Source organism: Heterodontus francisci, chromosome 23, assembly GCF_036365525.1.
Source record: "Heterodontus francisci isolate sHetFra1 chromosome 23, sHetFra1.hap1, whole genome shotgun sequence".
NCBI classification, from domain to species: Eukaryota; Metazoa; Chordata; class Chondrichthyes; order Heterodontiformes; family Heterodontidae; genus Heterodontus; species Heterodontus francisci.
Genome location: NC_090393.1, coordinates 23,171,481 through 23,193,489, shown reverse-complemented (window position 1 = coordinate 23,193,489; position 22,009 = coordinate 23,171,481). Strand labels below are relative to the sequence as shown.

Below are 22,009 nucleotides of genomic sequence, written 5' to 3'. Positions count from 1 at the left end.
CTCTGAGAGGTCGAATTGAGAGGAAATCAGACATTAAATAAGCAGGAAGCGCTCAGCCATTGCCAGGCTTAGATCTGAGGGAGGGAGAGAGAGGAGGTTCATTTAAAGTGAAGCCGCTTTCTTTTCACAGAGGTTGATGGATCTGATCCCTTTTTCCATTTTCATTTTGTTGAAGAAAAGTTTTATCCTTCACGACCTGCAAACTGTGAACCCATAAACTCAAAACTTCTCCCCTGGAGCCTGGCAGTGGTTCAGAGCTCAAGGATTAGCTTCCTTACCAACAACATAGACACAAACAGAAAGAATGCAGTTTTTAAATTTTATTTTGATCTGAATTAGTGGTCACAAAGGAAGAGAGATGTGTGCATGCCCAGTAGAAAGGGAATGGAAAACAATCAGCAAGAAGAAGGGAATAAAGAAAAGGAGAGAAAATGTCAGAGACATTCCACATGAGGTAGAGTTTCTGAGTGTGGCTGAAGGGAAGAGAATCCAACAGAAAATAAAAGAGACAGTGTAAGTTCACTTTTCTTTTTACAAATATACATGTGAATTAGGAGCAGGAGTAGGCCTTTTGGCCCTTCCGTCATTTGATAAGATCATGGCTGATCTGGTTGTGGCCTCAACCTTACTTTCCTGTCTACCTCTTATCCCATTTGCCTCCGTTGTCAATCAAGAATCTAACTCAACCTTAAAAATATTCAATGACCCTGACTCCACTGCTCTGAGAATTCCACAGACTAACAACCCTCTGAGAGAAAAAAATTATCCTCGCCTCTGTCAGAACTAACTTCCTGGCACTGTTATGGAGTGGCTGAAGGATACATGGTTCTGGTGGACTTTAACCCCCTCTTTTTTTATTCTTTTGTGGGGTGTGTGTGTTGCTGGCAAGGCCAGCATTTGTTGCCCATTCCCTAATCACCCTTGACAACTGAGTGGCTTGTTCGGTCATTTCAGAGGGCAGTTAAGAGTCAGCCACATTGCTGTGGGTCGAGAGCCACATGTAGGTCAGACCATGTAAGGACAGCAGATTTCCTTCCATAAAGGACAATCGACAATAGTTTTGTAGATCCATTAGTGAGACCAGGTTTCAATTTTAGATTTTTATTAATTAATTGAAATTAAATTCCACCAGCTGCCATGGTGGAATTTGAACCTGTGTGCCCAAGGCATTATCCTGGGTCTCTGGATTATTAGTTCAGGTGACATTACCACTACGCCACCCAGCCCCTCATTAGCACCGCAATAGAGATAACATTAGGAATTCAGCAATATGTGAGAATTGGGGGCACACACATACATTAATTGATACTGTGCATCAGTGATCAGAACAGCAAAGAGCAAAATTTATAAAGTTTCAACTTTAAAAAGCCTCTGAAAATGGAAGTACACCAATCTGGGCTACATACGCAGACAACACGCTGCTCAATAAGGCATGGGATGTAAAAATGAACAGATCTTGACATTTACACTTTACTTTTTATGGCCATTGTGATCTGTGTATCAGACAAGCCATTTTGGTTTACATTGCGACCAGATGAGGTCATAAGATACAGGGACAAGAGGAGATTATTCAGATGTCCAATCCATCTGACTGTTTATAAGTTCATCTAAATATGATTAGTCTGTACCCTTCCTCCTGGCCCGCCCACATCCCTCTATATTGTGTTGAATTGGAATTCTGCTGTTACATTTTTGAACATTTTAACTGAATCACATTTCCAGTATGAGGCATACAAATTAGTAATTTATGGAAGAGATTAAATGTATCTTAAATTCCATTTAGGTTATTCTCAGAATTTTTCATTCTTTTCAAAATAAGTTGACATTTGACTTTCCCATTAGTATGTTAGATCCAGGGGATGAGACTGGAACTACTCTTCACAGGCTTTATCCCTGTGAATTTAACAGTACAAAACAACTATAGCTTCCTATGAGTAGAAACTGATCATTGAACATTGTTACAGAGAGGAGCTACGGATTTCAGAATTCTGGACTGATTGTCTTGGTGAGTTGGAAAATTAACTATTTGAAATTCTTGAGTGTTTCAATCTGCTTTCTCCAGATGGTCATTGTGACAATTTGTTTCAGAAACAATTCGAAGAGCTGTGAATATATATCGTACAGCTCCACAGGCATCTCCAATAGGCCCCTTCCTGGGTGGGGGAGCTTCAGAGGTGCTTGACTGCAAAAAGGATTATGTAGACCATTGTCAAACTACACTCGACTCGGTCTGTTATGGAATCGGAAACTTTTCTAGTTCTGTATCATCTCGCTATCAGCTGGCCTTGCTGTTCCTGCTGCTAGAGACACTACAGGTAAGGGTAGTCAGGTACCACTGTACTCAGTACATGGGAAAGAAAGAGACCAGTGAGTAATGTCAGGCTGCATTATCCCTGATTGCTTAGAAGCTGCATGATTCATTGTTGCAGAAACAGGGTTAAACTTAACTTGTCAAAACTGTTTGTGATCTCATTGTTATCATTGGGGCAAAAACATGCTGCTTCACCATAGAGAAGGTAAATAACCGTCCTTCGACCCAGTGGTGAATTTGCTAGACCCACTATTTATTGCACTGTGCATTTCTCATTTATCTATTGCCTAGTGCTTTTATATAAAGTTTGTATGGAGCCCAATCAGTGACATTTTGAAGGATAAAGGTCTACTGCAGTGTTATAAAAGGACGGTAGGAAACTGCAGATTGTCCACCCTGAACAATCAATACAACATATAAAAAATGTCAAAAGTTCTTCTACTGGGGTCATTAATGTGCACAATAATGCTGTCTCTGAAATCAGGGGCGGCACAGTGGTTAGCACCGCAGCCTCACAGCTCCAGCGACCCGGGTTCAGTTCTGGGTACTGCCTGTGCGGAGTTTGCAAGTTCTCCCTGTGTCTGCGTGGGTTTCCTCCCACCTCCAAAGACTTGCAGGTTGATAGGTAAATTGGCCATTGTAAATTTCCCCTAGTGTAGGTAGGTGGTAGGAGAATGGTGGGGATGTGGTAGAGAATATGGGGTTAATGTAGGATTAGTATAAATGGGTGGTTGTTGGTCGGCACAGACTCGGTGGGCCGAAGGGCTGTATCTCTAAATAAATAAATAAAGCAAGCTGTGGGGGAGTTGAGTAGCATTGAGACACCTTTTTGGGACAGTTTAGGGGGAGCTTTACTTTGTATCCAACTCATGTCTGACACAGAAGTACTTCCTGGGAATCAAAAATTAAAATTATTATTTTGCTTTTATGCACAAGTCTTCCTTTCGGGTTTTTGCTGTACGCTTTTGTATTGTGTGAATACCAAGGGAGAAAAAAGAAATGTAGTTGTAATAGGGAATAGCATAGTTAGGGGAATAGATACTGTTCTCTGCAGCAAAAATAGAGAGTCCTGAAGGCTGTGTTGCCTACCTGGCGCCAAGGTTAAGGACATCTCTTCTGGGCTAGAGAGAAACTCGGAGTGGGAGGGAAAGGATCCAGTTGTCGTGGTCCACATAGGTAACAATGACATAGGTAGGACTAGGAAAGAGGTTCTGCTGAGGGACTATGAGCAGCTCGAGGCTAAATTAAAAAGCAGAACCACAAAGGTAATAATCTCCGGATTACTACACGTACAAATTGGCATAGGGTAAAGAAAATTAGAGAGGTAAATGCCTGGTTCAAAGATTGGTGTGGGAGAAATGGGTTCCAATTCATGGGACACTGGCACTAGTACTGGAAAAAGAGAGCTGTTCCGTTGGGATGGGCTGCACTTGAACCATGCTGGGACCAGTGTCCTGGCGAATCGTATAACTAGGGCTGTAGATAAGGCTTTAAACTAAATAGTGGGGGGGGGGGGGGGGGGGGGGGGGAGGGGAGGGTTCAATTGAAGGGAAGTTTAATAAGTCGAAAAGTAACGAGAGAGCAGAGGTGCAGGATAGTGAAGGAGCATACATTAATCAGAGAGTGACAGGAAGGGACAGAGAATACAAGTACAAGAGTACAGCAGAAATTAGAACCAGAGTGGGTAAAAATGGTAAAAAGTCAAAGCTTAAGGCTCTTTATCTGAATGCTCGTAGCATTTGTAACAAGATAGATGAGCTGATGGCATAGATAGAAATAAATGAATAGATTTGATAGCTATCACTGTGACGTGGTTGCAGGATGACCAGGACTGGAATCTCAATGTTCAAGGATATTCGACATTCTGGAAGAATAGGCAGAAAGGAAAAGGAGGTGGGGTAGCTTTGTTATTAAAGGAAGGGATCAGTGCAGTTGTGAGTAATGATATAGGTGTAATAGATCGTGATGTAGAATCAGTTTGGGTATAAATAAGGAATAGCAAGGGAACGAAATCACGGGTGGGAGTGGTCTATAGGCCCCTGAGGAGTTGCCTCTCTGTAGGACAAAATATTAATCAGGAAATAATAGAGGCGTGTAAGAAGGGCACTGCAATTATCGTGGGTGATTTTAATCTGCATATAGACTGGACAAATCAAATTGGCAAGGGTAGCATGGAAGACGAATTTGTAGAATGCATCAGGGATTGTTTCTTAGAACAATACATTGCAGAGTCTGCCTGGGAACAGGGTATTTTAGATTTGGTAATTTTTAATGAGGTAGGATTAATAAGAGATCTCGTAGTTAAAGATCCTCTAGGGGGAAGCGATCATAACATGGGTAGAATTTCAAATTCAATTTGAGGGTGAGTAACTCGGATCTCAAACCAGTGTCTTCAACTTAAACGAGGGCAATTACAGAGGTATGAGGAAAGAGTTGTCTAAAGTGGACTGGGAAATTAGACTACGGGGGAAGTCAGTAGATGAGCATTGGCAGACTTTTAAGCAGATATTTCATAACACTCAGCAAACATTTATTCTGGCCAGAAGGAAGGACTCGAAGAGAACGATGAACCACCCATGGATAACAAAGGAAGTTAAGGAGAGTATCAAATCAAAAACAAAGGCGTACAATGCGGAGAAAGCTAATGGTAGGCCAGAGGATTGGGAATTTTTTAGAAACCAGCAATGGATGACGAAAAAACTAATAAAGAGGGAGAAAATTGATTATGAGAGTAAATTGGCAAGCAATATAAAAACAAACAGTAAGAGCTTCTACGGGTATATAAAAAGGAAGAGAGTAGTTAAAGTAAGTGTGGGACCCTTAGAGGATGAGACTGGGGAATTAATAACAGGGAACAGGGAAATAGCAGATAATTTAAACCAATATTTTGCATCAGTCTTCATGGTGGAGGACAATATAAACATCCCAACAATAATAGATGAGCAAAGTGAAAATGGGAGGGAGGAACTTGTAACAATTTCCATCATGAGGGAAAAGGTGCTGGACAAACTTATGGGACTAAAGGCAGACAAGTTGCCAGGACCTGATGGCCTGCATCCAAGGGTTTTAAAAGAAGTGGCTGCAGAGATAGTGGAGGCATTGGTCATAATATATCAAAACTCACTGGATTCTGGTAGGGTGCCAGCGGATTGGAAAACCGCTAATGTGACACCCTTATTCAAGAAAGGAGGGAGACAGAAAGCAGGAAACTATAGACCAGTTAGCTTAACATCTGTCATTGGGAAAATGCTAGAGTCCATTATTAAGGAAGAAATAGCAGGATATTTAGAAAAACATAAAGCAATCAAACAGAGTCAATATGGTTTTATGAAAGGGAAATCATGTTTGACAAATTTGTTCGAGTTCTTTGAGGATATAACAAGCAGAGTGGATAAAGGGGAACCGGTAAATGTAGTGTATTTGGATTTTCAGAAGGTGTTCGATAAGGTGCCACATAAAAGGTTATTGCACAAAACAGGAGCTCAGAGTATTGGGGGTAATGTGTTGGCATGCATTGAGGATTGGTTAATACACAGGAAGACAGAGAGTTGGGATCAATGGGTCTTTTTCAGGTTGGAAAGCCGTAACTAGTGGGGTGCTACAAGGATCGGTCCTAGGGCCTCAACTATTTACTATCTATATTAATGACTTGTAGGAAGGGACAGAGTGTAGTGTATCCAAATTTACTGACGATACAAAAATAGGTGGGAAGGCATGTTGTGATGAGGACACAAAGAATCTGAAAAGGGATATAGTTAGGTTAAGTGAGTGGGCAAAAACTTGGCAGATGGAGTTCAATGTGGGAAAGTGTGAGGTAATCCACTTTGGTAGGAAGAATAAAAAGGCAGATTATTAATTAGATGGAGAAAGACTATAAAATACTGCAGTTCTTATACATAAAACACAAAAAGTTAGCATGCAGGTGCAGCAAGTAATTAGGAAGGCAAATAGAATTTTGGCCTTTATTGCTAGGAGGTTAGAGTTTAAAAATAGGGAAGTCTTGTTACAACTGTACAGGGTGTTGGTGAGACCACAGCTGGAGTACTGCGTACAGTTTTGGCCCTGTATTTAAGGAAGGCTATGCTAGCATTGGAGGCAGTTCAGAAAAGGTTCAGTAGGCTGATTCCTGGGATGAAGGGGTTGTCTTATCAAGAACGACTAAACAGGTTAGGCCTTTATTCATTGGAGTTTAGAAGAATGAGGGGCGATCTTATTGAAACATATAAGATTTTAAGGGGGCTTGACAGGGTAGATGTTGAGAATATGTTTCCACTGGTGGGGGAATCTCAAACTAGGGGACATAGTTACAGAATAAGGGGGCGCACATTTAAAACTGAGATGCAAAGGAACTTCTTCTCTCAGAGGGTGGTGAATCTCTGGAATTCTCTATCTCAGAGGGTTGTGGAGGTTAGGTCACTAAACATATTTAAGGAGGAGGTAGATAGATTTTTGAAATCTCGGGGAGTCGAGGGTTATGCAGAGCAGGCCTGAAAGAGGAGTTGAGGCCTGGAACAGATCAGCCATGATCTTATTGAATGGCGGGGCAGGCTCGAGGGGCTGAACGGCCTACTCCTGCTCCTATTTCTTATGTTCTTATGAATGCAGCCTGGAGCCACTCTCCCTCTGATCTTCACTTCCATTTTATGGAATGCAACTGGTCTCCACTTGGACCATCTCTGTGGTAGTAAAAGCTAAAATGATTAATTCACTGCATTTTGAGGGGAGGGGTAGAAAGAGGCAGGTAGCCTGCCTTATACCACATTGCAATAGCCATGTACAATTAGAACTGAACAGATGGTAAATATTTAATATTTCAATTTCAGCAAGAATCATGGTGCCACATTAAGTTTGCTGCCTTAGTAAGTTGTGATTTCACTTCATGTAAAGTTTTAAATTTCATGTTTTTGTATCCAACAGATCCCTCGAGCTGGCTGCCTTCTCTTTGATCCTCTATTTACAGAATGGGAGAAGAGATTCTTGGAGGACTGCGGGATGGTGGTAATCAAGGAAAACGAGGTGAAAGGCACTGACACATACGTCTATTGATTCATTCGTTATGTTCCAGGCGAAGCCTGTCTGACAAAAATGAAGGATTTCTGTCAGTTTTAGCTTCCTGGAGATTCTTTTTAATTCAGCCTCTAATCACAGCTATTTTTTCATATGGAGCCATGTGACAATTTCAGTAGCAAACTGCACCTTGTCCACAATTTTTTTTTTGCATCCCGTGACGTTATTGGAAATTTTCTTTTTAACATCTATTAGGAAGGGAAGCGGTCCATCGAAAGGCCAACTCTCTTCTACATGATCCATTGTGGCAAAGCTCTCTACAACAACCTCTTGTGGAAAAACTGGTCACCACAAAAACTCGTCCAAACCATTCTTGTTGGAAACAGTTTTAAAGGGATCGAAGAGAGGTAAGGAAATTCTGCTCCTGTTCATCCTTCAAAACTGAAAAAAATCAGAGGGGTGGTAGGATAACAATAGGGACGGGGGAAAAATAGGAAAATCAGGACAAATTATGCTTTGAACCCTCTGAGGGAGGTTTATGAAACAGTGGTACTGTGGGAGGAGATATTTTCAGAATTGGAATTTTAAATTATAAAGGAATAGTTTTCTTTGTAAAAGTGATCTGATTTAAGTTTTTAAGAGGAATTGACAAAGTTCATCCAGGCTAGCTGAAGGATTGAAATGCAAGCAAAGAATTTGGAATAAGAAAGGAAGTCAAGTGCAGTCTTTTCAACCAAACAATAGCAGAGCTGTGGAATAAGTTACAAAATGGATATTATAAATAGGTTCACGAAACACCTAGATGTATTTCTGAAGAGAAGTTACTTGTATTGAAAGACACGATAATATGATTTTGAGATTATCAAAAAGGTTGGTCTTAATTTTTTTTTAAATATATTGCAGATTACCAGCCCGAGTGCTGCAGAGGGACTACACATACATTAGTCACGTATCCTTCCATGTTTGCAATCAGCAATTCAAAGAAGGTTATTGCAGTTGAAATTGGACTAGTAGCAACCAGTCCTGGTCCAAAAGCCCCTGTACACCTCAAGTGTCCACAGAATGAACACTGCCCCCTATCATCATTCCTAGTTTTCTCATTAGCTGCTCTGTCACGGATGGCACCCATTGTTGTTGTACACATAGCTTTTAAATTCAGAGATTTCTGAATTCTACAATGGGAACATTTACCAAAAAGCTCCCATTAGAATCAGTAGTGCTCACTTTTCTCTCCTGGTTCCTTCCCTTGAACTTCCTGACTTTTATACAGAGAGGTTAGAGACCAAGGGTGGTAGCAGTAGTTGTCCTTTAGTACCTTGATAAAAATGGTCACTTTTCAAAGTGAATCGGAACTGTGAATTGTGAATATTTGACTCTGGGGGGCCATTACAGCCAAATCTGATCTGGTTCTCACCTAATGTATTTTCCTTCCAGCACAGCTAACCAGGTAGCAAACAGGGGCAGGAATGCAGGCTGATTTTTCTGTTTCCACCACAATTCCCAATTCCAAGGACTTTTGAGAGGCCAATTGTAGCACTCCACTAGCACTAGTAGGAACACCCGGACTTATTTTATGCGGAGCTGGGTTGTGTTGGGGATAAGTTGCCCTGAACTGTAGTCCCATGAGATTCAAGCTTGTGAATTGCCAGGACGCAGAATGCAGAAATTCATAATACTCTGCATAACAAAGCTTTTCTTCACCTCTCTCTTCACTAGCTGAGTGACAGTTATAAATTGATGACCCCACAATAAAAATAAATGGTATTTTTCTATTCACTCATGATAATTTGAAAAACCTGTACTAGCCATCTCTGCTGCAGTGGAAATTCTTCCAGTATTCCCAGGTCTATCTTCATATAGTTTCCCATCCTGGATATAATTCTGGTGAATCTCTGCTGTACTTTCTGTGCTACTACCCATATCACCCAGACTCGCCATAAATAATGGTGCTGGAGGTATGTTAGTCTACATATTGATGCATCCTGTTGAATAAGTTGGTGGATGCTGAATTATGTGCTTCAAACTGGACTGGCACATCCACAAATCCATAATGAGACCAACCTTTCATTCTACTTTCCTATAGGAGATATCACAACAATATTACTTCCACTGCAACCAATGAAGATAACTGAAATGATGCAACATCACAACTGAGTAAAGAATATTGCTTTGACTAGACATTATAAACCACTTTTCCTGAATCACGTGTTCTCTTTGTACCAATGCAAACCTTGTATCCCAGATTACCCATGAGAGGGGAAATTTGAGCTGTGCTTGTGTGAGGGAACTGCTGTGACATTAAATTTAACTCATGAGCTATCCATGTCTGCTCTGTTCAAATGTCCTCACCATGGGTATAAGATGCATCTATGCCACATTGCAGCTGCTCCAGATAAGATGCGCAGTAATCTTCGTGAGTTATTTTATATAGCTGTTAGAGTAGTGAAAGCTAAGAGGTGTCATATAGGTGTTTAAAATCATGACGGGCTTAGAGTAAATAAAGAGAAACTCTGTCCAATGTGACTGAAGGGCAGATAGCCAGAGGGATTTAAGGTGATTGGCAAAAGAACCAGAGGCAACATGATGAAAAACTTATTTACCCAACGACTGGTTAGGATTTGGAATGCACCACCTGCTAAAGTGTTGGATACAAATTCAATAGTAGCCTTCAAAAGGGAATGGGATAAATTCTTAAAGGAGAACAAATTGCGGGGACGAGGGTGTGAGCTGGGGAGTGGTACTAACTGGATTACTCTTTGAAAGAGTCGATGTGGACACATTGGGCCACATGACCTGATTCTGTGCTGTTGTATTCTATATATCCCTATGCTAAATCCTACAGACTTTTGCTGGTCCGCAATTGCATTATCTGAAGGTATGAGAGCTAAGCGTTGACTTGTGCTTAGAACATGGCCCCCAATAGCACAGCACTCTGATCCAGTTTGAAGCAAATAATTTATCAAATACAGATTCAATCAAAAAGATGCATCAATACTTTCTTTCTTTCTCTTTCTTTCTTTGGCCTCCTTGTCTCGCGAGACAATGGGTCAGCGTCTGGAGGTGGTCAGTGGTTTGTGAAGCAGCGCCTGGAGTGTCTATAAAGGCCAATTCCAGAGTGACAGACTCTTCCACAGGTGCTGCAGATAGAAATTGGCTTTCGGGGCTGTTACACAGTTGGCTCTCTCCTTGCGTTTCTGTCTTTTTTTCTGCCAACAGTCTCTTCGACTCGCCACTGTTTAGCCCCGCCTTTACGGCTGTCCACCAGCTCTGGCAATCACTGGCAACTGACTCCCACGACTTGTGATCAATGTCACGTTTGCAGATGTCGTTAAAGCGGAGACATGGACGGCCGGTGGGTCTGATACCAGTGAGGAGCTCGCTGTACAATGTGTCCTTGGGGATCCTGCCAGCTTCCATGTGACTCACATGGCCAAGCCATCTCAAGCGCCGTTGGCTCAGTAGGGTGTATATGCTGGGGATGTTGCCCCGCCTTGAGGGCTTTGTGTTGGAGATACGGTCCTGCCCTCTGATGCCAAGGATTCTCCGGAGGCAGCAAAGATGGAATAAATTGAGACGTCACTCTTGGCTGACATACATTGTCCAGGCCTCGCTGCCATAGAGCAAGGTACTGAGGACACAGGCTTGATACACTCAGACTTTTGTGTTCGTGTCAGTGCGCCAGTTTCCCACACTCTCTTGGCCAGTCTGGACATAGCAGCGGATGCCTTTCCCATGCACTTGTTGATTTCTGCATCGAGGGACTGGTTACTGGTGATAATTGAGCCTAGGTAGGTGAACTCTTGAACCACTTCCAGAGCGTGGTCACCGATATTGAGGGAAGGAGCATTTCTGATGTCCTGTCCCATGATGTTCATTTTCTTGAGGCTGATGGACCAAATTCGTTGCAGGCAGCCACAATCCTGTCAATGAGTCTCTGCAGATACTCTTCTGCGTGGGATGTTAATGCAGCATCAGCAGCAAAGAGGAGTTCCCTGATAAGGACCTTCCGTATCTGATCTTGTGTGGAGGAAAATTCCTTCTTCTCAAGACTTAAACGCATGTGAGAGCAGCAGGGAGAAGATGATCCCAAACAGTGTAGGTTCGAGAACACGGCCCTATTTCACACCACTCAGGATAGGAAAGGGGTCTGATGAGGCACCGCTATGCTGAATTGTGTCTTTCATATTGTCATAGAATGAGGTGATGATACTTAGCTTTGGTGGACATCCGATCTTTGCTAGTCGTCTGACGAGGTCAAAGGCTTTGGTGAGATCATTGAAAGCAACGTAGAGGGGCATCTGTTGTTTGCGTCATTTCTGCTGTAGCTGGTAAAGGGAGAACAGCATGTCAATGGTGGATCTCTCTGCTCAAAAGCCACACTGTGCCTCAGGGTAGACATGCTCAGCCAGCTTCTGGAGCCTGTTTAAAATGACTCGAGCGAAGACTTTCCTCACTATGCTGAGCAGGGAGATTCCACGGTAGTTGTTGCAGTCACCCTTGTTCTTATAGAGGGTGATGATATTGGCATCGCGCATGTCCTGAGGTACTGCTCCCTCATCCCAGCACAGGCAAAGCAGTTCATGGAGTACTGAGAGTATAGCAGGCTTGGCAGTCTTGATTATTTGAGGGGTAATGCCGTCCTTTCCAGGGGCTTTTCCACTGGCTAGAGAATCATTGGCATCACTGAGTTCTGATTTTGTTGGCTGTACGTCCAGCTCATCCACGTCTGACAGAGACTGGGCTGCATTGAGGGCAGTCTCAGTGACATTTTCCCTGGAGTACAGTTTTTGGTAGTGCTCCACCCAGCAGTCCATTTGCTTGCGTTGGTCAGTGATCGTGTCCCCTGATTTAAACTTGAGGGGGGGCGACCTTCTTGATGGTTGGCCCAAAAGCTCTCTTAGTGCCATCATACATTCCTCTGATGTTTCCGGTATCAGAGACCAGCTGAATACGACTGCATAGGTGTTGCCAGTAGTCATTTGCACAGTGCCTGGCTGTTCTTTGTGCAGCGCCTCTGGCTACTTTAAGTGCTACGGATGTCAGCTGGCTGGGGGCTTTCTTGTAGTTGAACAGTGCAATGTACTTAGCAGCTATGACAGGTTCCAGCTCTTCAAAGTGAGATTGAAACCAGTCTGCATTCTGCTTCTCAAGTTTGCCATAGATGGTCATGGCTGAATTATAGATGGCGTCTCTGATGTGGGCCCACTTGATCTCTGCATCCCCTGTAGGAGTGTTATGAAGGGCTTTTTCAAGTGAATTTAGAAACTTATGTAATAGTTGGGGATACACTATTTTGTATACTAACCGACCTCCTGCAGCCTTATTCATGGTGAGTCTGGATGTGCAATATGGGTAGTAGTGCTGAAAGTGCAGCCGAAATTCACCAGAATTATATCCAGGATGGGAAAATATAGAAGATAGACTTGGGATACTGGAAGAATTTCTATGGAGCAGAGATGGGTGGTAGAAGTTTTTCAAATTATCATGGGTGAATAGGGGCATACCATTTATTTTGATGTTTGGTCAACTTAAAATTGTCACTCAACTAGGGAGGAGAGGGGTTAAGAAAAGATTTATTATGCAGATTATGAATTTTTTTGCACAGGGAGTAATTGAGGCATAGACCATGGTATCTTGTTATGGGGCGATTGGATGAATATTTGAAGCAGATGATGATCCAGAACTATTGGGATGGAGTTAGGCAGTAGAATTAGATTTCGATTGCAGCAGGAAAGTCAGCACAACATGGGCCAACTGACCACCTTCACTTCAGTGCTGTAAACCCTGATGGCTCAGGGTTTGTCAGTTAAAGGAAATGCATGCAATGTACAAGACTTAAGGATATATATAAATCATTGCTTTTGAAGGCAGAACCGAGAAACTCTGTCCTTCATATTTTGACCCTTAACATACTCATCAGATATTGGGAGTAATTGAAGAGGCAGCATTTCCCTCCAGCAGTAGATACATGGATGTATTTAATGACACCTCCATTCATCTGTTTCCCAGAAAAAAACTTGATGCACAGCCTACAGAGCTGTGGGAAGGTGCTGCTGAACCCACATACCAGGAGTGTGAGGACTTGGAAATAATCCAGAACATGAAATGCTCTTCAGTTTCATAGCTGGGAGAAAATGTAGGAGTGAAACAAGTTTCAAAGTTTGTATCCATGGATTTAAAAATGGCCACCAATTATAACTCTGCTGATTTCTACTCTGTAACAGAATTAAAATAGAGCGGCTCTGCAGAAAGTTTAACTCTGCTGTTTTACCCTGGGGCTCAGGCACCTGTCTAACTTGGACAAGAGCTTCATTTATATGTTAACCAGTGGGTTGCAGGCCCCAATAGCATTTTAATGGCATACTGAGTAGGGCAACTGCCAACCTGTGGAAGATGCGGGGGCCCTAGCAGGTAAGTTTTATGCTTATCTTTGTGATGCAGGAGTTCTTCTCCAGGCCCAACAAGTAAAGTCAGCCGTTACTGCCCAGGCCCTCTTTCCCCGTCTCACCCACAGACCCAGCCAAACCCCCAACCATATGACTTATCTGCTTGCTGGTATGTGACATCCGGGCTGCCCAAACTTTGCTTGCCAAAAGCCCCTTTATGCTGATGGGTAGCAAATTTTCTTTAAAAAGCAAACAGTAAATGGCGTCCACATTTTATTATTGAAGTAAATGATTATAGTATTACAATAGTCATGAAAAACTTATCATCATACAGCAAAAGAATATTTGTCATGGTCAAAAAGCATTCACCTGATTCATGAATTAGTGGCTAACACTAAAACGAAAGCAAAAATAAAACCTCTTGACGTATAAGATGCAAACAATGGATTTTCTGATTTTGTATTTGAATCAAAGAATAGTACAGCACTGAAGGAAACCATTGAGCCCATCAAATAGAAAGAATTAATAAAAAACCTTTTTCTGCATAGGGGAAAGTTAAGAGAACTAAAAATGCACCAAGCACCTGGAGAGTTAATGAAAGTCTGAAGTTCTGGTCAGATGCATGCATTTGGCAGGCTTAGTTTGAATTTAAAGAAGCAAGACTTGGACAGTGGATTTTTCTACCTCTTACAGGTTATTATGATGCTGAATGACCTTGCAGTTAGTCAAAGCTGAAAAGCACATTGGTCTACCAAACTCACCAGGAATTTACCAGTGTGTGACCCTGGAAAACTTTCAGAACCTCAATATAAAAGAAAACATTTGAGTATAAAAAGTGACAGGAAACAACCAGTTTAGCCTGTCACATGCAGAGTTAAGAGCGGAATTTGACCTTTCTCCAGAAATATAACATGCTCAGTGATGGTAATTTTGTCAATAGTAAGGTAATCTCCCCTCCCACAGAAACACACATCCATGTTGCTGTATGCTTTATCATGCTATGATAAATCATGTGGGATCTAATTGAGAACAACACAATGACAAGTCTTCGACACATCAGAAACTGTGACAGTGAGAGGTATAGCTATATCAAAATCAACAGGGGTATATTAAGGATAGGATGTTCTATACATTTGTTTTTCAATGTTCTGACATTTCACAGCTATTGGGCAAGGAGTTGTCAGCCACATGGTTGCACAAATTCATAACTACGTCCAATCGGGTACAGCAAAAGTACAATCTGATTTTGCATCCAGTAGTTTAAAAGAACTAAAAAGTATTCCAATTGTCATACAATTACACAACCCAGTTCCCACCTTGTGATGCACCCTAAACGCCAGCTGATGGTGTGAATGTTGTATTTAGAGGGACCTTATTTTACAGCCACCCCTCCAGCTACGTCTGGGATATAAATGAGTGACTGTGTTGAGAAGTGGGCATTAGTGTCAGTTTCATGTCATTAGAAAGGAGTTTAATCTGTCTCCTTGTCGACTGCTGGCATACACAGTTATGCAGAGTCCCCTGATAGCACACAGTCAGTCTCTCTTTTGCTATTAATCGCTGTGTTTTCTTCAGCCAGATTCTCTGCACCATTCATGATTTCACCTGGGGCTGTAGTTCCATTGACCACCTGATCATCTATCCCAATATCAGTGAGGGGATTGGTCAGTTTTTGAGATGCATGGATTTCTGCTTGAATTAGTTGACATATTCTTGTCGTTGCTTTTTCCAGGGCAGATTTTCTGCAAAGAAAAATAAAGGCACCTAGTGAGAGCAGGTGGGAAAAGCGACAGTGAGTCATTGCTGGTGAAGTATGTGGTGGGTCATGAGAGGAGCATTGGGGGAACTATCACAGTTGGCTATTGAAATAGAGAAACACACTACACCACACAAAGTTCCCAAAGGAATCAAAACAAGCCATGGACATGACACTTGCTATTAAGGTGCAGAGAGTGTGTATATCCCACACTGACAATACGCAGTCTGGCAATATCTGGCACTGTGAAGAAATACTTCAAGAGCCAGATAGAGCAAAACCCCTTAAAATCTGAGGAAGAGAGGAGGGATTCATGCTTTACAGGACAAAGAATGGCTCTGGTACTTAGGTCAGACCTGTTTTGACTGAACAGAGGTCCGTGATGCAGATTCCATTGCATCCTCTCATCCTGCCACCTCAAAAGAACTTGCTTCAATTGCTGTACACAGTAGCTATCAGTTGTAAAGATATTAGCAAGTAATTAATGCCACAGATTGAAATAGATTTGTATCTTTTAGTTATCAATCTCTCACATACCCTCCCTCACAATAGGTAGAAAACAGACTTGCACTTTTAATTGCAACTTTCACATCCTCAAGATTTCCTAAAGATTCACAGCAAGTGAATTACTTTTGAATTGCACGCTCATATTGTTTTGTAGGGAAACTTGGCAGTCACTTTGCACATAGCAATTTCCAACAATGAGGAGAAGAGCAGTACCACAGGTATGGATTTGAGGAACACACACGCACAGTTCTCATGCATTTTCTAGCTTTGTTGTTCTCTAGTATATGGCCCAAGTGACTTCTTCACATATCAGCCTAGAATATGCTAGAGTGTTGGCAGGCTACTTGACAGTGAAAGCCCCACAGCCGAGATCACTCTCAACTTCAACGTTTGCAGATTTCTAACCAGAGTCCCAGATTAGGGCCTGTGAGCAAAAAGAAGCCATGTTTTTTCCTTCCTTACCCAAGGATGCTCAAGTTGCGCTCACTGAGATCAGCAAAGACCTTCTGGCTTATAAGGTTCAGCACCAGCCTTGCCAGCAAACACGAAATAAGTCATCAGAAAGCAATATAAAGTGCTTTCACACCATAATGCCACTTGCGGCTGAGACATTAAATGTCATAGGAAGGTCAAGTATTTCCAGTCTTGATATAATTGTCCATATCAATCTCTCTGCCAGTGTTTACAGATTGATCCTTGAATGTTCTTGCACTGATTTAATTGACTGCCAAATGACATTAATTCAGAATGTAGCAATCTCTTGGGGAAAATATGGCACTAATTCACAGCAACAGAAAGTGCAACGTTACCTGGTATCGATGACAACAATCCCATTGATCATGTTGAGCTGTTCCAGCATCATTTTGTTACTCAGGGGTGTGGTCTGAAAAAAGAATTGGCAAGATGTCACCTACTGTTCCCTCTGCAAAGGGATATTCATTTAAATGGTTCTATTCTTATCTATCCATTCGTAGCCAGAGAATCACCTGCAATGGCTTCACTTTCTGCTCCTGTACTGTCATCTCTGGTGTCCCCAAAGGATCGATCCTTGGCCCCTGCTTTTTCACATCTACACACTCCCCCTTGGTGACATCATCTGAAAACAGTATCAGTTTCCAAATGTCCCTTACAACACCTAGCCCTACCTCACGACCATCTCTTTCAACGCCTGCACTGTCTCTAAACTATCTCTAAGAATACCTATTTCCACCTCCATAATATTGCCCGACTCGGCTCCCGATTCAGCTCGTCTGCTGCTGAAACACTAATCCATGCTTTTGTTACCTCTGGACTTGACAATTTCAATGCACTCCTGGAAGGCCGCCTATTTTCCACCCTTCATAAACTCGTGGTCATACAAAACTCTTCTGCCTGTTGTTACGATCAAGGCGGGAGTAATGCACTGTTAATTCAGTCCCACTACTCCACAGGTCATAGCATATCAAATAAAGTTTCCCACCTACCAAAGAACAGCCAAATTAAATACTGTATTTTTCCCCCCCACAATAAAGCACACCAAACCAGGTTTCTTTAAACAACAACATTAACTATTTATGAGAAAAAAGGTCTTAACTACTGAAATAAATTTATATATGAAAAACCCCTTATTTCCTTAACCCTCATGCACACACACATACATTTTTAAAAACTGGTTAACTGCAAAAAGATTTTTGGTTTACAGCTGTTTCTTAGGAATAGAAGAAATAATAAAAATAATTGAGTTTATCATGGTCAGGTAGGATGTTTTCAGTACGGTGAGGTGCCCCAGAGTCAAATAGTCAGATGCCATTCCAAGTCTCTCCAGGCAAAGTTGATGAACAGTCTGTGATGGGTAGGCTTTCAAGGCAATTTGTCTGCAGCAGGCGTCACACAGGTCTTTCAGCAGGGGTGCAGCAACCGGTCTGCTTAGATTTTTAAAAACAGCAATGTAGCAGTAGAAGCTTTCTTGAGATTTCAGGATCTCTCAAAACACAGGAGGCAACAAGAACCACTCTGGATGCAGGAATTATTCAGAGACTGGAGGCAATAGGAATCTGCCACCTTTCAAATGCAGGATTCCTCTTCAAGAGATGCAAGTCTCCTTTACAGAGAACACTTTTCTGGGTCTTTCTCCCTTGCTCCAGCTCGATCAAAGCAAGATTTCAAATGCCTGCCCTTTGTCCAATTCATAGGCTTTTTAAAGGGTCCAAGGTGAAAAAGGAACCTTCCTGAACATGGTCACGTGTCCAGTCACAGTGTCTCCCCCTGTCACTCAAAAGCTGTTCTGAAGAAAGGTCAAACCCCTGTGGTTTCCTTGAAATTGCTGGTTTACCTGTCCTTGTACAAGTTCAACTTCCGTTCAAAACATTGCAGGAATTCCAACTATTTGCAGGTTAGTGTCCAGTGAGCAAAAAAAATCTTTTTTCTCAGTTTTTTTCAACACACAGAATTCTAAGTTTTCTTTTTAAAAACAAAACACTGTGTTCTAATTCACTTCAAGTTCCATTCACCCTTTGCTCACTGACCAACAGTGGTTCCTGGATAAGCAACACCTCAATTTTAAAATCCTCATTCTCATTTTCAAATCCTTCCACGACCCTCCTCATCTCTGTAACCTCCTCCAACCCTACACACCTCAGGTATCTGCACTCCTTCAATTCTGGCCTCTTGAGCATCCCCGATTTTAATCACTCCACTATTGGCAGCCGTGTCTTCAATTGCCAAAACCCTAAGCTCTGGAATTCCCTCCCTAAACCTCTCTGCCTCTTTTCTTCCTCTAAGACTATCCATAAAACTGATCTCTTTGACCAAGCTGGTCATCTGCCCTAACATCTCCTTATGTGGCTCTGTGTCATATTTTGTTTTGGAATGCTCCTATGAAGCTCCTTGGGACATTTTACTATGTTAAAGGTACTGTAGAAAGTTGTTGTAAAACTGACAGCAAATCCTACATGGCCAACTAATCAGCATCAATCTCCCATTGTCTGGATTTCAGCTGAAAGAATAAAGAACAAAGAAAATTACAGCACAGGAACAGGCCCTTCGGCCCTCCAAGCCTGCGCCGATCCAGATCCTCTATCTAAACATGTCGCCTATTTTCTAAGGGTCTGTATCTCTTTGCTTCCTGCCCATTAATGTATGTGTCTAGATACATCTTAAAAGACGCTATTGTGCCTGCGTCTACCACCTCCGCTGGCAACGCATTCCAAGCACCCACCACCCTCTGCGTAAAGAACTTTCCACGCATATCCCCCCTAAACTTTTCCCCTCTCACATTGAACTCGTGACCCCCAGTAATTGAATCCCCCACTCTGGGAAAAAGCTTCTTGCTATCCACCCTGTCTATACCTCTCATGATTTTGTACACCTCAATCAGGTCCCCCCTCAACCTCCGTCTTTCTAATGAAAATAATCCTAATCTGCTCAACCTCTGTTCATAGCTAGCGCCCTCCATACCAGGCAACATCCTGGTGAACCTCCTCTGCACCCTCTCCAAAGCATCTACATCCTTTTGGTAATGTGGCGACCAGAACTGCACGCAGTATTCCAAATGTGGCCGAACCAAAGTCTTATACAACTGTAACATGACCCGCCAACCCTTGTACTCAATACCCCGTCCGATGAAGGAAAGCATGCCGTATGCCTTCTTGACCACTCTATTGACCTGCGTTGCCATCTTCAGGGAACAATGGACCTGAACACCCAAATCTCTCTGGACATCAATTTTCCCCAGGACTTTTCCATTTACTGTATAGTTCACTCTTGAATTGGATCTTCCAAAATGCATCACCTCGCATTTGCCCTGATTGAACTCCATCTGCCATTTCTCTGCCCAACTCTCCAATCTATTTATATTCTGCTGTATTCTCTGACAGTCCCCTTCACTATCTGCTACTAAATTGTGGCGAGTCGAAGAGACTTAGTAGTTGGCAGGAAAAAAGACAGAGGCGCAAGGGGAGAGCCAACTGTGCAACAGCCCCGACAAACAAATTTCTCTGCAGCACCTGTGGAAGAGCCTGTCACTCCAGAATTGGCCTTTATAGCCACTCCAGGCGCTGCTTCACAAACCACTGACCACCTCCAGGCGCGTATCCATTGTCTCTCGAGATAAGGAGGCCCAAAAGGACTCCACCAATCTTAGTGTCATCTGCAAACTTGCTAATCAGACCACCTATACTTTCCTCCAAATCATTTATGTATATCACAAACAACAGTGGTCCCAGCACGGATCCCTGTGGAACACCGCTGGTCACACGTCTCCATTTTGAGAAACTCCCTTCCACTGCTACTCTCTGTCTCCTGTTGCCCAGCCAGTTCTTTATCCATCTAGCTAGTACACCCTGGACCCCATGCGACTTCACTTTCTCCATCAGCCTACCATGGGGAACCTTATCAAACGCCTTACTGAAGTCCATGTATATGACATCTACAGCCCTTCCCTCATCAATCAACTTTGTCACTTCCTCAAAGAATTCTATTAAGTTGGTAAGACATGACCTTCCCTGCACAAAACCATGTTGCCTATCACTGATAAGCCCATTTTCTTCCAAATGGGAATAGATCCTATCCCTCAGTATCTTCTCCAGCAGCTTCCCTACCACTGACGTCAGGCTCACCGGTCTATAATTACCTGGATTATCCCTGCTACCCTTCTTAAACAAGGGGACAACATTAGCAATTCTCCAGTCCTCCGGGACCTCACCCGTGTTTAAGGATGCTGCAAAGATATCTGTTAAGGCCCCAGCTATTTCCTCTCTCGCTTCCTTCAGTAACCTGGGATAGATCCCATCCGGACCTGGGGACTTGTCCACCTTAATGCCTTTTAGAATACCCAACACTTCCTCCCTCCTTATGCCGACTTGACCAAGAGTAATCAAACATCTGTTCCTAACCTCAACATCCGTCATGTCCCTCTCCTCGGTGAATACCGATGCAAAGTACTCGTTTAGAATCTCACCCATTTTCTCTGACTCCACGCATAACTTTCCTCCTTTGTCCTTGAGTGGGCCTTTCCTTTCTCTAGTTACCCTCTTGCTCCTTATATATGAATAAAAGGCTTTGGGATTTTCCTCAACCCTGTTTGCTAAAGATATTTCATGACCCCTTTTAGCCCTCTTAATTCCTCGTTTCAGATTGGTCCTACATTCCCGATATTCTTTCAAAGCTTCGTCTTTCTTCAGCCTCCTAGACCTTACGTATGCTTCCTTTTTCCTCTTAGCTAGTCTCACAATTTCACCTGTCATCCATGGTTCCCTAATCTTGCCATTTCTATCCCTCATTTTCACAGGAACATAACATTTTCACAGGAACATAATGATACATAATATGTCTGCTGACAATGACCAACTAGCTTCTGAGTCCTCACCAAGACATCTCTCCCTGGGAACAGATTCTTCACCTATCTGGCAAGATGCACACTAAAAGAAATGTGAGGAAAGAGGTACTTTATCCCCTTGTAAGTAAGGGGCACTGACCTGTACTGGAGGAAGATTGGCATTTGATCCGTTCTTATAAATCTCATTCATGGTTCGCTGTAGGTTCACTGCCTGCTTGGTGACATGCTTCAAGAACTCAGAGCTCTCTTTTGTCTTTTGGTGAGTCTCCCCAAGCTGTGTTTGAAATAAAAGTGCAAGAAAATTGGTCTGATTTAGTACTGCCACATTTTCATACAGTTGTTATTCTAAGCAGTAAATATTCTGGGGTTTTGCTCAAACCAGCAATATTTATCTAGTTCTTTCTCTCGGGGGAGTAAATGGTGGAGGAGAATGCTTGTGGTCTGTGGAAGGAGAGGACTTAATGGGCTAAATGGCCTTTTAATATTATATGCTTTCTTGTGCTCTAGCAAGTATTTCAATTGCATAAGAACTGTTTGATTTATGCATTAGAACCAACAGAGTATCAACAATGTCAGCACATGATACCACTGCCTCTATCTTACAGAGGTGCCCACTGCTGCCATAACATATGATTCCCATTTTGCCTATGCACTGCTACAGTATAAAGTGGATTTTTCACTCCACTTATCCCAGACCAAAATCTTACATGGAGTCTACAATACAGAAA

The 22,009-nt window shown here is 42.5% G+C and overlaps 2 protein-coding genes and 1 long non-coding RNA gene across 3 annotated transcripts in view; 2 read left to right on the top strand and 1 right to left on the bottom strand.

The window, feature by feature from the left end:
* Positions 1–15: 15 nt before the first annotated feature.
* srrd (SRR1 domain containing) lies at positions 16–14,162 on the top strand. The gene is made up of 7 exons (XM_068054868.1): positions 16–513; positions 1,965–2,005; positions 2,089–2,315; positions 7,229–7,327; positions 7,574–7,725; positions 8,222–8,267; positions 13,239–14,162. The coding sequence occupies exons 1-7, from the start codon at positions 359–361 to the stop codon at positions 13,440–13,442; spliced, it is 924 nt and encodes a 307-aa protein (XP_067910969.1). The 5' UTR covers positions 16–358; the 3' UTR covers positions 13,443–14,162.
* The window catches only part of LOC137382648 (clustered mitochondria protein homolog), a 99,854-nt gene continuing 91,815 nt past the window's right edge, over positions 13,971–22,009 (bottom strand). The window contains exons 24-26 of the mRNA XM_068054866.1: positions 21,421–21,555; positions 16,777–16,850; positions 13,971–15,446 (exon numbers count right to left, since the gene is read on the bottom strand). Of these exons, the coding sequence (XP_067910967.1) occupies positions 15,212–15,446; positions 16,777–16,850; positions 21,421–21,555 (444 nt within the window). The 3' untranslated portion in view covers positions 13,971–15,211. The remainder of the gene's footprint in view (positions 15,447–16,776; positions 16,851–21,420; positions 21,556–22,009) is intronic.
* Positions 18,451–21,592, top strand: LOC137382650 (uncharacterized). Its single transcript, XR_010977249.1, has 2 exons — positions 18,451–19,051; positions 21,234–21,592. It is a non-coding gene; the product is annotated as an uncharacterized lncRNA (long non-coding RNA).